The 14993-nt window shown below is 40.3% G+C and overlaps 1 protein-coding gene across 1 annotated transcript in view; it reads left to right on the plus strand.

Moving 5' to 3' along the window:
• nudt14 (nudix (nucleoside diphosphate linked moiety X)-type motif 14) overlaps nucleotides 1-14993 on the plus strand; it is a 34635-nt gene that overhangs the window by 5646 nt on the left and 13996 nt on the right. Inside the window, exon 2 of the mRNA XM_049590245.1 lies at nucleotides 8979-9022. Within this exon, the coding sequence (XP_049446202.1) occupies nucleotides 8979-9022 (44 nt within the window). The remainder of the gene's footprint in view (nucleotides 1-8978; nucleotides 9023-14993) is intronic.

Below are 14993 nucleotides of genomic sequence, written 5' to 3' on the forward strand. Positions count from 1 at the left end.
AAAAATCGAAGTCGTTAATGCCCTAGTAGGAACTATTTTCTTTCTGCCAAACTACACCCACCAACCATATCACCTAGCAGAAAGAACCGTGCATCTACAGCTAGCCTTACTGAGCTAACTTAAGTTACAGCTCAGCTGAGGAGGATGATCATTAATATTTACATCTCATGCTGTCAGGAGTAGGCATAGAAAGATATGAAAATTGCATGTAACAGTTATCCTCACCAAAGTAATTGGCATTCATGATATTATTCCTCATCCAAATAGGTTTAAAACTCTTAAAATGGCACTAGAACACACTGAAATAACTTTACCTTACATATGGTTAATAAACAAATATGTTTGTGCATCACAGATAGGACACACATATTTTTTAACTTCTTTTTTCTATCTCAAAAAGCCAGGCTTTTAAATTTTTTGAAATGACATCGCGTCTTTTGATATGAAATATGACAATGTTTGATTAAGGTCTTTTGCACTTTTTGAGGTTGGTTGCCCCGCAGTCTCTTTGGTTGCTGCTGAACATGATAATTTGATAATGAAAATTCACCACCATCAATTTATTGATTTTTTTTAAATCACTATTCACCATAAAATTATATATCATCCCATCCCTGGTCTCGGGCACAAGCCTCTTATCCATGAGGAGATGCACACTTCCTTCTGCACAGTGATATGGTTGGGGGATATAGAAAAATTTTAACAGTATTGGATGGATTACCATGAATTTACAGACATTCAAGGTGCTAGGACGATGACTCGTGATGACTTTTTCTTCAAGTGCCACCATTCAGTAGTTTGTGGTTTAGAGTGACAAGTCTCAAAAACTATTGGCTTCAGTGATCCCTTAACTTTCCATGTGGCATCATCATCAAGTCAACATTTCATTTTGTCCAAGACGTTTATTTATGACCAAGCACCTGCAAAATGAATAACATCACAATCACATTACAATCAGGCTTAGCTGTAGTTTGTGTTTAGAGCTAATTGGCAAATATTAGCATGCTTAAACTAAGGTCATGGCATACATTATACCTGCCAGTGCCACACATCAGCATATTAGCATGATGACCATTTAACTCAAAACACCATTGTGTCCAGGTACAGCCTCACAGAGAAAGAGAGAGTGACTGTAGACTTTAAGCCTTGTTTCTTGACAAAAGACTTTAGGGACTGATCTATTAACATAAATATAAATATAAATCACCATCTTAATCACTATATCATGCCCATCATGTTGTAAGAAATTAAAGCATGGATTTAGAATAATTATCTCACATGAATTCTGCTGACTACACAATAAAAATCACTTTCATACATTTTTGGCATTTGTTTTTAGCAGTGGTTAAAACAGAAATAGGCTGTAATCAATTCCTCCAAGTAGTATCTCAGTCAGTTTGCATTGGAGGAAACATGTAAACTGACTTGATGTGATTTGAGGTCTACATGCTTTCTGCGGATTTCACCCGGGGACACAGTCACGTGGGCGTGTACTTGAGGAGTGTGTCCTTGACACTGGTTTCGGCACTCGTGGATAGGAGCCACTCACCGGGTTGTTTTAATGCTGCACTGCAGAGCCGTAATTTCATCATTACTGGTCGATCAGTTTGTGCAGGTGCAGATGCTCTTTGTCATTGTCGTTTTTAGACTTAGCTGATCATTAGTTCAGTGGTTGTAATGTGTGTGTGATAGCCCTGCTGCCTTTGTTCAGGCTGGTGAGAAGACAGAGACCGGAGCTAGAAAACTGGAGAGCACATGTTGAGATTCAAAGAGTGCTATTGTATTTGGGGACGGTAGTTGATTTTTTTTTTTTCTTTCTGCTGCAGCTGCCGGCTTTATAGTGTAGTCAGGAGGTGTGTGTGTGTGTGTGATGGTTATTAGTCTTTAAGCGCCTAAAAGACCATACATCCCTCCCTACAATAGCCATTCACACAGGAGTCTGTCATTTCTGATGCCCAAAGCCAGAGGGACCACATTAATTTCAAGGTCCTGTGTAGCCTGGTCCTGCTTCCCTTCCTCTCTCTCCCTCTCTCTCTCTGTCTATGTCTCTCTCTCTCTCTCTCTCCCCACGGGCTAATCTCTCTGTCGTAATCCATGTCGGCCATGATTCTCCGTCTCCCCTGGGCCATTGAAGCCGTCCCCGCCCCCCTTCTCTCAGCAAGTGGCCCGAGTAATGAGGGGAACCCCACCATCTGTGGGTAGTGACAGGATACTAGAGAGGGAATGTATGTGTGTGTGTGTGTGTGTGTGTGTGGTTTTTACTTCGTACAGTATGTGGTTGATAGAAAAGAAATCATCTTATTGGTGTTTGATCGATGTAGTCTGTCGTCGCCAAAATGATTGTGAGACCATAATCAAGACGGGTGTTTGTTTTTGTCTTAGTCTCTAACTGATATTGTTGGGTTTTTGTTTTGGGTTTTTGTCTTGGTGCAGCTTTTTTTTTTTTTTAATTAAGGCTGTGTTTAGTCCTGCAACTTCCTGTTGGAGAGATATCGTTCTGACTCATTTCCCCTCCCTGGAATCACTTTTCTGAATTGACAGACCATCTTGGAAATTATTTTTTTCTCACACCTACCACCATCTGCTTTTGCCAGAAATCTCTGAAAGCTGTAGATCCCATTTATCCTGGAAGGACAGCACACTCTTTCTGTTTGTGCTATAAAGCGATCTCATACTATATGCCTTAACATAGCCAAATTTGATCTTTTTATCTCAGTTTTGTCCTTCCGTCCCCACTAAGCATGTGTTTTTTTTTTTACTCCTAAAAATGGAGCTTTTTAAATAGAGTGGCTTTATCTGTGACAGTTTCCTGCGTTAGTGTGGACAAGGAAGCCAGAGCGTCCAACCACAGCTGGCACGGACTGTTGGGAAGTAGAGTTAAGGAGGGCAACTTTCTGTTTCAGCCAAATGCTCATTTTATATGTCAGTATACAAACTCTCTTAACAGGTTACAGCCAATGTTGGGCAGTAAGGCATTACTTAGGAATGCATAGGGCTGTAACCGATGCAGAATTATTCCAGTCAAACCGGATTTATGTGTCCAATATGAATATTCAACTATTTGTTCCTTTTGTATCATATAGAGTTTGAGAGTTTGAGCAGTGTTCAGTGGGACATTCAAGTTAACAGTAGCCTTAGTAGTTAACAAGCCCTGTTTGGTTCAGTTCAATCGAACTCAAGTTTGTTTGCCCCCTAAGTGCGGTATGTTTGGGCAGGTGTCAACACAGCAATCACACTCGCGCCTCATTTTCAAACTGTATGGTTTGCCTAAAATGAACAATGACAGCAATATAGTCCACGATGACCAGCGCTAAAATCAACCTGCGTAGTTGTCCCTCCATTATGACATTAGAAAGTGTCACATTTATCTTGCAAGTGAGGTCAATGAAAACAGAAAACATATGTCATCCCATTCAAACTGAGCAAGGAAGCTTTGCATGCTACGTCGCAACATTAGTCTGCAATTCTCTCCTCTATTACTAACATTACACACTTTAAAACTCACCAGACCAACCAACTACCACCGCGACACTGTCCCAAGCCTCATTATAAAGGACTGAGTGGGAGCGAACGCAAGTAATAAACTTTTAGATATCCATTGTTGGAACAAGTGTGCTGTAGAAACCAAAGTTACACGGCTTGTTCTCTAGGACCCGCTTCATCGAAGCACGTCGGCATTCCGATTGGTTGTCGCCGAACTGCATCAGAGCTCATTACCATAAAGTTAAACAAGTTTTAACTCCCCGCCGGACCGCTCCGGTCGCTTTGGTCGCCCAAGACGCGCGGCTGACGACCAGGTTGCCCAAGTCGCTGCTGGTTTGAACATACAGTCAGACTTATCATGGGTCTAGGTCTGCAGCTGCCTCTACCGGAGAGCAGCATGAAAGATAAGAGCGCTCAGTCAACTGAGGGTTCTCTGACTGATGATTCAAATCATCGACTGTCATGGGGCTGCCCTAGTAATGCGTTACAGTGATGAAATTACTTTTTTTAAGTCACATTACAGTTATCCCAGTAATGCTCTAAAACTTTGACAAGTTGGGGTCGGCTTTCTCAATGTCTTACTGGTATTTTGATGGAGGGCTGATGTTGGTATGGTCTGTCTGCGTTCAGGTGGCTGGTTCGGGATGTGTCAGCTTGGGGTTGGAGATTTGGGGAGGTTTTTAGCCTCGACAACAACAGGAGAAATGCACTTCCTGCTAACTTCAAAGTTGTCTTACCTGCTGTTGTCTTGCCCACTTTCAGAGTCACCTAGTTTTGTTCAGAGTTGGGGGGTGTGTGAACCCTGAAGCTGTATTGTGAGATGAGGGCCTGGTGCTGCATTCGGTAGCTTTTGGTGGTTAGTAAATACCTCCAAACCTCAGGCAATCCACATAATTCATTGTGGTCATGGCAAGACTCAGTAGGCTCTGTAGTGAATTACGAGGATCGTAAATGGTGCTCACTAATAGTTTTGCAGATGATTGTCTCTAACTTTTCAGAACCACAAACCATATATTTGTTTTCTGAATACTGGTGCTGTGTTGTTTGTGCTGTAGTCTCCATAAAGCACTCTTTCATTTAACAAACATTTATTAAAACCAAGAATATCAACAAAAGAAGGAGTGGAATGTCCCACTGATTTATTCACATGGCTATGTTGTTATTAGTTAGTTCCCAAATGTTGTGTTTCCAAATGTTGTGTTGCTAACTCTTCTAACTTCAGTGCAAAGTATAATGCAGTATACACTGAGTGTGCTCTGTGCAGAGATGGAAATATCAGTTTGACATACCCAGGACAGCTCTAGTGTACATCTATATTTATAATCTACATCTACATACCCCACAATTTACCTGTAAAAGGTTCACTGACATGAAAAATGCTCTGTCTCATAAATTATTCAGTAAGCACACTTTACAAAGCAACAAGCCATGAGAAGTGCATCTCCGCCTCAGTCACGACAAGTGATTTATCACACACACACACACACACGCCTCACACTAGTTTTGCTTTCACTGACAAAAAGTGAGAGGGGTGTGGCTGGCTTGGCCTCAAGGAGGAACGATGGCGTGTAAGAGGCTCGGCACACGTTGTTGACATGACAGGTTTTTGTGAGAGTAATTACACCAGTAGATTGTCTGCAGCTCAAGAAGAGCATCTTTCATGACCTGACTGCACAGTGGAGAGTTTTGATGATGTTGATGCCTCACTAATGGCTGACAGCTGGAGAAAAGATAACTAGTGTTACGTGTGTCTTCAGGTCTTACTGGCTTAGTGTATAAATTCCTGCTGCATGAGCCTGCAGTGTTATTTTATGGACAATTTAAACAAAATATGGATGGATGTAACGGAGACAAACAGTAGATCATCACAGAGCTTTGATTCTCTGTCCAAACCCAATTGGGCCAGACCCGACCCGCCAGGTTTGGGCCAGGCTATAATTAATCACATTACCACAGGTTCCCTGGGGTAATGTGATTACCCCCAGCTTTAATCAGATCAGATTGGCATCAATTTTTCATTAATTTTTTTTCTGTTCTTGTTTTTTTAAATGCATATCTAATGGTCTTAAGGTGCATGTTTGACATCATGTCACTAATATCTGTTACTGCACGAAAATACATTTTTTTATCGTGGAAATTCGGGTTTTAAGTTGGGCTTGGTCCCAAAATTGCTGCCGTGGCCTGATTTTTTTGGCCTGATCATAGCTCTAGATCATGAGAGTGGAGAGGATGAAATCAGTCAGTACTTTGTATTGTTGCTTGACTTATATGATGAATCAGTTATCAAAGTTTTATGGTGATTGTTCTTCTGTCTGTTTATTTAGGTAAAGCAGAATTTGCTGCATTGATAGATATGTGCTATAAGTTATTGCAAAGATTTTTTAAATTCAAGTCAGTTTTTTTTTTTTCAGGATGATCTGAGCTCAGTATTGAAATGTGCATACAGTAAGTCTTTATCATAGACCTGATAAAATAGCTGTTGCAGTAGATACAGGTGACACCATAGCAACACCATAAGTAAACCTAAACCTACACAAACTTTGGCTCCGTGCTCTCATTTCACATCACAACGTGATTGTTAATGATCCATGAATGGCTTTATGTTAGCTTGGCTTCACACTGAGGCCCTGTGGTCATGACCTGTTAGGTCATGCACTGGTCATTTGACCATTTGTTAAGATGATATTGAGGACTTCTTAAAAGCTGAATATTTTTTTGTTTCTTTACACAAACTGTATGGTATACAGACGCTTGACTGAAAGTACGAATTAGATTATATTTTATGGATGAGTAAATACGGCATTGTAGTGTATTCTTCAGTATTATGCCACTATCATCTCTGTTATATCCAGTTGAAAATGCCACTTCATTAGCTAATTAATCGTATAAAATGCAGGTTAGCCTGTTATGGGTAGAAGGAACCCAGGGTCACAGGTCCATCATGTCCAATGTATCTGAGGTTTACGTAAGGAAGTTGCCCTGAAATAAACTCTGTATTTTGAAACTTAGACGAAGTGTGCTTTAATTCTCACTTTTTGTAGGACTTTATTTAACTTAAGTGTGTTCTGAGGTCACAGGGAGCTATAGTGTTGCACAGGTGTTTATGAAATGTTTTTGCAACATACGTCTATCGGCCGATATTCGCCTTGTTGACCGTCTTAGGCCTATTGGCTGATAAGATCACATTCAATGATCGCAGTTTTGCACAGATTAAAAAACAGGGAAAACACCCTATTGTTTCCCTGGTAATGCTACATTGTAAACAACATTGACAGAAGAGAGCTAGTTGCATTAGCTGTTAGCAATCAGTAGAAGGAACTAAATACTACTGAAGGTTTTATTGAGTAACATTATGATGCATTCAAGCTCTATTCAGTTTAAATAAGTGTTGGGCAAAGGCAAATTAAAGTGTTACCATGATGTGTTCAAATGTAATCTTGTAAAATAAAGTTTTTGGCAAGAAACTTGAATAAATCCAGCTGTTTGGTGTTTGTTTGCACAGCAATATAAAGTGGATGTTAGAGGGGGAATTACTTAATATATATGGTAAACAGAGCCAGAGTAATAAAGGGCTGAATGACTTTTAAAACAGTTTAGTATTTTCATATGATAAAGATTATCGGCTTTTTTTTAGTTTTATTTCAAAAATCGATATTGTATGAGCTCAGAAAATTTTGACTATCTGTGCATCCCTATGTACATCACCTCATCAGGCATATCCTGTCAGCCAAATTCATACCAGTCATGAGAATGAAACTGAGAATATTTAGGATTAAGATCAACCCCCACACTCTCTTCAATCACTCCAATCAGTCAGTAGCATTTTAAGATGTATGTTGGTTTATTCCTGTTTTAGATTGAAATCTCAAAGTTGCACTTAAGTACATCTCACACAGTGGCACATCCTAACTCAAACCCTGTTGCCACAACAGTAGCTTTATTATGTCTAATTCTATCAGTGCAATTAGTTTGCCATTTCTGCTCCTCTCGTTTCTTGGGTGGTTCTGAAACTGCACTGCCATACTTGCACACACACAAAAGAGAAAGGCACATCTATTGTAGCTGAAATAAGCCTGTTCTAGTACAGCTGTCATCCCTGCGTCTGAAAGAGCTTGTGGGTGGAGAGGAGGTGTAGCCTAAATTTGAATCAAGGCCATATTTCCTCAGGCATTGAAAATGTAGGCCGACTTTACCATATTTATACAGCATGCGATGTGAAGACAGGAATATATGCTACGTTTTCAGTTTAATTCACACATCTTTGCTGAATTAATGTGAATGATAGAACATAGAAGTCAAATTATATTGAATGGCTTAACGGTGTTACTTACCTGACCTCACCTGCAGCTCCTTATCTCACCTGTTCACTGTAACAGCTCTTTGATTTACTGATTTTACCGATCTATGTATTGACTTCACAGTAAAACTGCAAACACCTTTCCTCGCTTCACCTTGTATGAATGAAAATAACCTCAAAAGGAACTACACTGCCGTCACTGGTTGCGTCATTGTCTCCTAACACTTACTTGAAAGTAATGAGCCAACAATCAGACAGCGTGTTGTGATGGTGTCTCTTTTGTGCTGGTCACACCTGCCTCGGTGGTTTGATTGGAATCGAGCTGCTGGAAATTTACTGAAGGAGTGTTCAGCTGCACGACATGTCCTGTTGATGTGATGATGTGACCGCTGGGCATATAACCACTCAGCTACACAAACTGTTGTCATTGAAGTTTAGTAACTACAGGACATGTTTTAGTATTTAGTCATCAGGAATCTCTCCTTGAAACTAAGTCAAGCAGTGTGGGCTGTGGATTCTTTTCTGACTGAGATGCACAAACAGTCACTCCCAAAAAATCACCCACACTTGTCAATAGGGGCCTGTAAATATAAATCAATAAATATTAGGACATTAACAAGACAAAAAGGTTTTTTTTTTTGTCTCAGTTAAAACGCACAGGACGTTCCTGACATTTTGCCCCAAGCTGCCAATTTCTGACACCGACAGACAGCATATTGTTGTCAGTATTTGCTGTAAGTTGTGTATTGAATTTGGCATCCACAGTAAAATTAGCTTTATATTTGATAAGGAACACACATAGCAAATTCTTCAGCAAATGTTGTTGCAGTAACTATTATGACTTTTTGCTGAACTACCGTTGATAGGTTCAGGCCCAGTGCTTTTTGATCTGCATCTGCAGATGTTTTTGTTGGGTGTGGGTTGTGATGTTGCTTCAGCGTGCCCAAGCAAGCATCAGTTGTGGGGCAGCTGATTGCTTCTATAGAAATCATATTAAATAAATAAATCAGCAGAGGTCTAACTTCCTGCCATACAAGTCAGATACAACAGAGGGAGTGAGAAGTTGGGGCACACTTAATACCCACCATTTGCCCACTTTTTGCATGTACTATAGTTTTACTCAAGTGTGTGAGAATTAAATTAATGATGCTTTTATTATTTATGCTTATGCTGTTTATTTTGTCTTATTCCCTCACAGAATGGCACAAAGAAATCCTGGGACTTCATGCGAACCCATGATAGGTAAAAATGCATTTTATTCTTTACTGTCACTGGATAGAGGCATTTGGTGTGTGCACACATGAACACCCTCACATGTAAAAAGAGACTGAATTACTACTATCTGAAAAGCTTTTCACGCTTTTAAATATCTGAATCTGATCTCATGAATCGGCAAATGAGGATGACTTTGATGATCTGCGTTCTAAGGAATTTGATTTGCACCAATCTTGACCTATACATCTTGTTCCTTTTTACTTATTTTTTTTTTGATGGACATTCTTATGCACCATGACATTTATAAATGTAATAATACCCTATATGCTCATGCTTTATATGCACAGTTAAAGTGATAAGTTGTGTGAGTTACTGCCACTTTTTGTGCGTGTCCTTTCACCTGTATCCATTATTAGCACCTCTCCCTCATGGTATTTGTATACCTTTATTCTCGAGCATCTCTAAAGGATGTCAGATACAGGGAGCACTGTGAAACCAAAACAGACCTTGTTTTTCTCGAACTGGCGCCCTGTTATTCCACTTGCCCACGGCTATAACTGTCTTGAGCTTTGTGGGGGGCACTTTAAGAGAAATATCACACATTTGTGTCAAAACCCTGGTTCCTACTCCCCGCTCTGCCCAGGGTACCATAATGCCCTGAGGTAAGTCTCAGGTCATTTAAGCCCCCTTTCCTCCATTCCTGACCCCAAAGAGAGGTCCCTGTGAAAAATAGTTCCACTGAGACAAAAGCAGTAAACCTCAAGCCTGCACTTCCTAAAGAAAATGGCCCATGGGAACATCCAGCTTTCCCCTGTGGAAATTCTTCCAAAGTGTTATTCCCCTTTAGTGTATATTGAAAGGATCCAGGATTGTTTTGCATTTTTGTTTAAGTGCGCATGACGTTCGCTCCTCAGCAGGACAGTTCTTGTCACAATTCAGGAGTACTTTGCAAAAATGTGAAAGACAGATTTGGGGGTAATGTACTGTAAAATATCTAATTTAGTGAATGTCTTAAGGAAGATAGCCCTTTGCTTATTCCTTAAACACCTCCAAAGATCAGTTTCCTCATGGATGAAGACTTTTCTTTGTAGTCAAATGAAAATAATTTGGCTCCATCTTTCAAACATTAACCTTCAACATTTCTTGTGATTAGTCTTTAGTCACTTGATTTTGTAATTGACAGGATAGTTAAATATGGGTTTCTATGCTTCAGTGCTTCTTGAAGATGTTGGTCTTTCAGTGATCATTCAATTGGTTACTGCTATTATACACCATCCATATATTCTCCACCACTGATCTGGTTGTGGGTCCACTGACAGCATTGTAAGCAAGGTAGCCCAGAAGTTCTTCTCCCCAACCATGTCCTCCAGCTCCTCCAGCTCCTCCTTGGGGTTCGCAGACCAGAGTACCTCCACAGGGAGGCATCCAAATCATATGCCCAAACCACTTCACTTTGCTCCTTTCAACATGAAGAGCACTGGTTCTTCTCCAAGCTTCCTTCCAGCCTAAAGACTCACCTTTGGGGACAGCTTTTATCCACAGTAGGAACGTCAACGGTAAACCATAATCAGTTAACCAAAATTATTTTTTACCATGTACATGTTAGTCTATAGGTTAATTTTACTAGTTCAGTTTACTGCTCTGCGCACCACCCGGTCTGGTAGGAGCTAGCTAGTTAGCAGTGCTGCTCATTCGGCCATTACCACAAGTAAGGCCATCCCTTAATACATCTATGGTCCCAACCTAACAGTGTTGCTGTGGAAATATTGTGCCCACCCTCCAGTCTCCACCCAGCTTGCCCTGGTGAGTAAGCGGCTTAATTTTGGGCTGTAAAACCCCCTTTAGCATTGTTGACTATATTATCACTGTTAGCAGTGTCAGCATGGCTAGTGGTGCTAACATAGTAAACAATGCTAGGAGGGTTTTGCTGTTCAAAATAAAGTCACTTACTCACCAGGGCGACCTGAGGAGGGACCAGAAGGTGGGCACAATGTTTCTGCAGCAATGTGTTTGGCATTACCAGTCATAATCACAAACTGAAGAGTGCCGCTAGCTAGCTAATGTTAGCTTCCTTCTGACTTGGGTGGTGACCAGAGTGTGGGCACTGGGCATGTTTCCACATGTAATGTGTATATGTATCCGTCGTCAGAGCCAGCAGAAAATAAAATAAAGGGCAAAACATTTACATTATGAAACATTAAAATTTCACCACCTCTAAATGGATAGCACTTCGGAATGGGATGCTAAAGCTTACTGACTCAAAGGAGCGACGGACTAAAAGGAAAGGTCTCTTGTATTTCACGTTTTTTTTTGTTTGTTTGTTTGTTTGTTTTTTAAATTCCCGGTTAGTTACCAGTTAATGGGTGTAGGCCTTTCGAAAGCAAAATTAATTGAAACTGACATCCCTAATCTGCAGTCTAATATATTCAGTCAGGACACAGAGCTCATGATCATAAGTGGGGTCTGGAGGTTAGATCGGTAAACTGGAATCTGTACCTTCAGACTCCTCTACCACGACAGTCTGGCTTACTGAAACACTGGCTTAACCTCAAACAACAGCAGAGGTGCAATATTGAAATCTCCATACTGATCACTGACCACTTCTTCTTGGGTTCTGCTCGACCTGCTGCACAACAAACTTCCTTCACTAGTTGCCACGAATGCAGAGCCTTGAAGGCATCTACAGGGACATGGTTATAATGCATCTCTAAATCTACAAAACCACACGTAGGCTGGATGGGCACCTCCTACTGCTTTGTTATTTTGACACCTATGTGTTTATGGGAGTGTTTGCGTAGGGGGGCAAGTTTATCACTGGAAGTGACTTTTAATGACACACAGTATTTTTAGTTGGTGCAGGAAATATGCGAGAACCTGGGCAACAGAGAGATGAAGTTCATATGTTGAGCCCTCGCTGTAGTCCTGCTCTCGTGTTCTTGTTCACTTCCATGACTTTCAAGCGCTTCTTCCTTTTCTTTGGACTATAATATTAAACAGATATTATATTTAAAAAAATCATAAACTCAGTGTTGAGTAGCCACAAGAGAACACATTATATAATGAGGTGTGAATACAACAGAGTAAAATCACAAGTTATAAATTATTAAACAATACCACGGTTGTTCTAAGTCCACACAGAGATATTATAGGAATATTATACATGGCTGAAAATGATAAACTGTGAACTAGTGTTCGGATTGTTTATGATAGGTGTACTTCTGGCATGTCCTTACTGTATATATTGATAATATTCTGTGACTGGGGCAAAGACGGCTGGCTGCACCATTCCAGCAAACGGAAATGATTTTAGAGTCTTGAGCATAATTTTATTCACGTTCTCCCAAATTCAGCCTGATGTATTTAGTGTCATTAGAAACTTTGGGATCTCCACCAGGAGTTCAAATAAAGCTGCGTGGGTTAGTGCGTTTAACTGCACAGCATGGGTTTGTAAAGACAAGGCCACTGGCAGGTCAGTGGGGTTGAAGAGGTTAATAAATAAGGTGTGATGGAAAAATTGATACAGCATAGTATTGCAATATTTTAGGAGGCAATGCAGTTTGCAGTCCACTGGATAGATTTTGCAGCCACGAAAATGAAGTAAGACGAACAGACTGAAAGCTTTATCTTATTAGAAGGAACAATTTTTGATAAAGTTTCCCTTTGGTGATAGACTTAACAGTTTGAATAAAGGTAATAAATTGCAGTATAATTTATCCCAATACTCAACATATTGCAAAACTTTTAAAATCACACTGTACTGTATGGTGATGTAGGTGTCCTGATAATGTCATATCGTGGGGCCTCAGGTGATTCCCACCCCTAATACTAACAGTGAGTAGTGCCCCCCACGCTCCGTAAGTCTTTGTAAAATACTATGTCAGAGTGGATGTTGTGATTTTCCACATATATAAAGCAGGCTAAAAAAGCTTCAAAAGGGACGGTGTAGTCTCAAGATCATAATTCAGTCAAGAACCTGGGGTGATGTCAACAGCAACCATTTATTTACCTGGCACAGATTCTTACAGTAATTATTAGATTTCTCTTTATTGCTTCTGTGGAAAAATGTCTTTGTCCAACCCCTTTTTTTTTCTTCACACTGCATGCCAGCTGAAACCATACGCCTGTAGCAAATTTCATGCATCAGATTAATGTGCGTTCTATGTTGTGTTGTTTGTTTTGAAGATAGAGTTCATTTCTGAATGTTTAAAGTGGATTGGTCCAGTACTGCCTTCCAAGAAAGTGTAGGAGACATGTCCCCAAATATTCTGCTTCAATCCATATTTGTGCGCATTTAGTTGTTCAAAAACAACTATTTAACTGCAGTCAGAAATCACTTTGCCCCCCTGCTTGGCACACACAAAGGGAAACATACTACTGTACAATGGGCCTCTTTCCCACTGCACTAAAAACCCACCAACACCCCGTAACATCTGGCTTTTGTACGTAATGGCAAAGGTTAGAATCGGCATTCACACCTGGGTCAAATGACTCTGCAGTAGTCACAGGTATTTATTGTCTCCGGCTCTGATCGGCATTAATGGAAACACAACACCTGGGTGAAAGCACTAGATTAGTTGCAATGATGCACCCCTACAGAATACTGTCCGTCTGCAGCTGAGTTTGAAAGAGAGACAAAATAAGTAAGAGATATAACAAAAAGTAATCACCGTATCTCGCCTTCATGCTGCTTTCTACTGTTTACTAACCTGTTTTCCAGCAAAAGGGGTATAACAGCACAATAAATTACATTTATATAACCACAATGGCAAAACATCTATTTCAACTCTAACACTGTTGTAGTAAAAATAAAGACTAAGTCATTGAATCAGATGAATCACTTTCTTCATGTTTATAAAATATGACGACAGACATTCAAAGCTTCATTTGAAAACTTCAACAGAAGCATTGAATGTAAAAGATGACATTTGGTAGAGCCACACTAGTCAATAAAAAAAAAACACTTTCTGTCATGTGGTGCATACAGATGAACTGTATCTCAATTAACCGAAGTTTACAGAACTTAAAGTAAATTTATTATTCCCTCGTAAGACCCGATGATAGTGTCTTGATACCATAAGCCTTACAGCACACCCAGTAGTCACCTTAAGTCCTGCTCCTCTGTCTGCCATAACCCAGTTTTCCCACTGCCCAGCCAGGAGCCCCGCAGAGAAAGCTTAACGGTGCATGAAAAGTCCTGAGCGTCCGTTTAGCCTGCTTCTTGGTTTAACCATTAGAGCATTTTCTTCAGTGGGAAGCTGTAGAACAGCAGTAATGGTGTGGAACAGCACTACAAGACCCAGACCTGCCCCAGGGGACCGCTCTCAAGCCTCAGGCCCTGGTGTCCCACTTTTAGCCCAGATCTACCACATTATCTCATTCATACTTGTTCTCTGTGACGATATCCCCCCACAAGATCTTTTACAGCTGTAGGCTTCCACTAATATCAGTACTGGATTTTCATTTCTCAGATGTTTGGTACGTAGCCTACCTGCTGAAGAACTGTTTAAGTTTTGATGGCTATTCTCCTTTGCATTTATCAACATGATCTGTGGATTAAAGACAAAGACATTGATGGAGTGATGAGTCAAGCTCTGTTCAATTTCCAAGGAAGAAGGAAGTTAAAAAAAATGCTCTGTGTCCTCTCTGTCAAGGAGATGAGAGTCAAGAAAGGAGTGATGGAAGAAGGAAGTGGATGTACAAGTGGCAGAGGTTACTATAGCCCAGATTTGAGGCCCTTAACATGGAGGCTTTTTAATCAGCAGCTGAGACACAAATGATGTTTTTTTATCACACATCGAGAAGCTGTTGTCGGGGCCACAAATCAATAATGTGTCTTTTAGCTGGCATATTTTGACTTTTTGTCGTTGTTGTTTTTTCATAGCTCTGGTCATCGGTTCTATCACCAATAATATCACTAAACTCACTCAGTAAATTGCTGAGTTTTTTTTTACTTCTGCAACAATGAAGCAAAATACAGGTCCAACAAACAAATGTGACG

Source organism: Epinephelus fuscoguttatus, linkage group LG11 (assembly GCF_011397635.1).
Source record: "Epinephelus fuscoguttatus linkage group LG11, E.fuscoguttatus.final_Chr_v1".
Taxonomy (NCBI): domain Eukaryota; kingdom Metazoa; phylum Chordata; class Actinopteri; order Perciformes; family Serranidae; genus Epinephelus; species Epinephelus fuscoguttatus.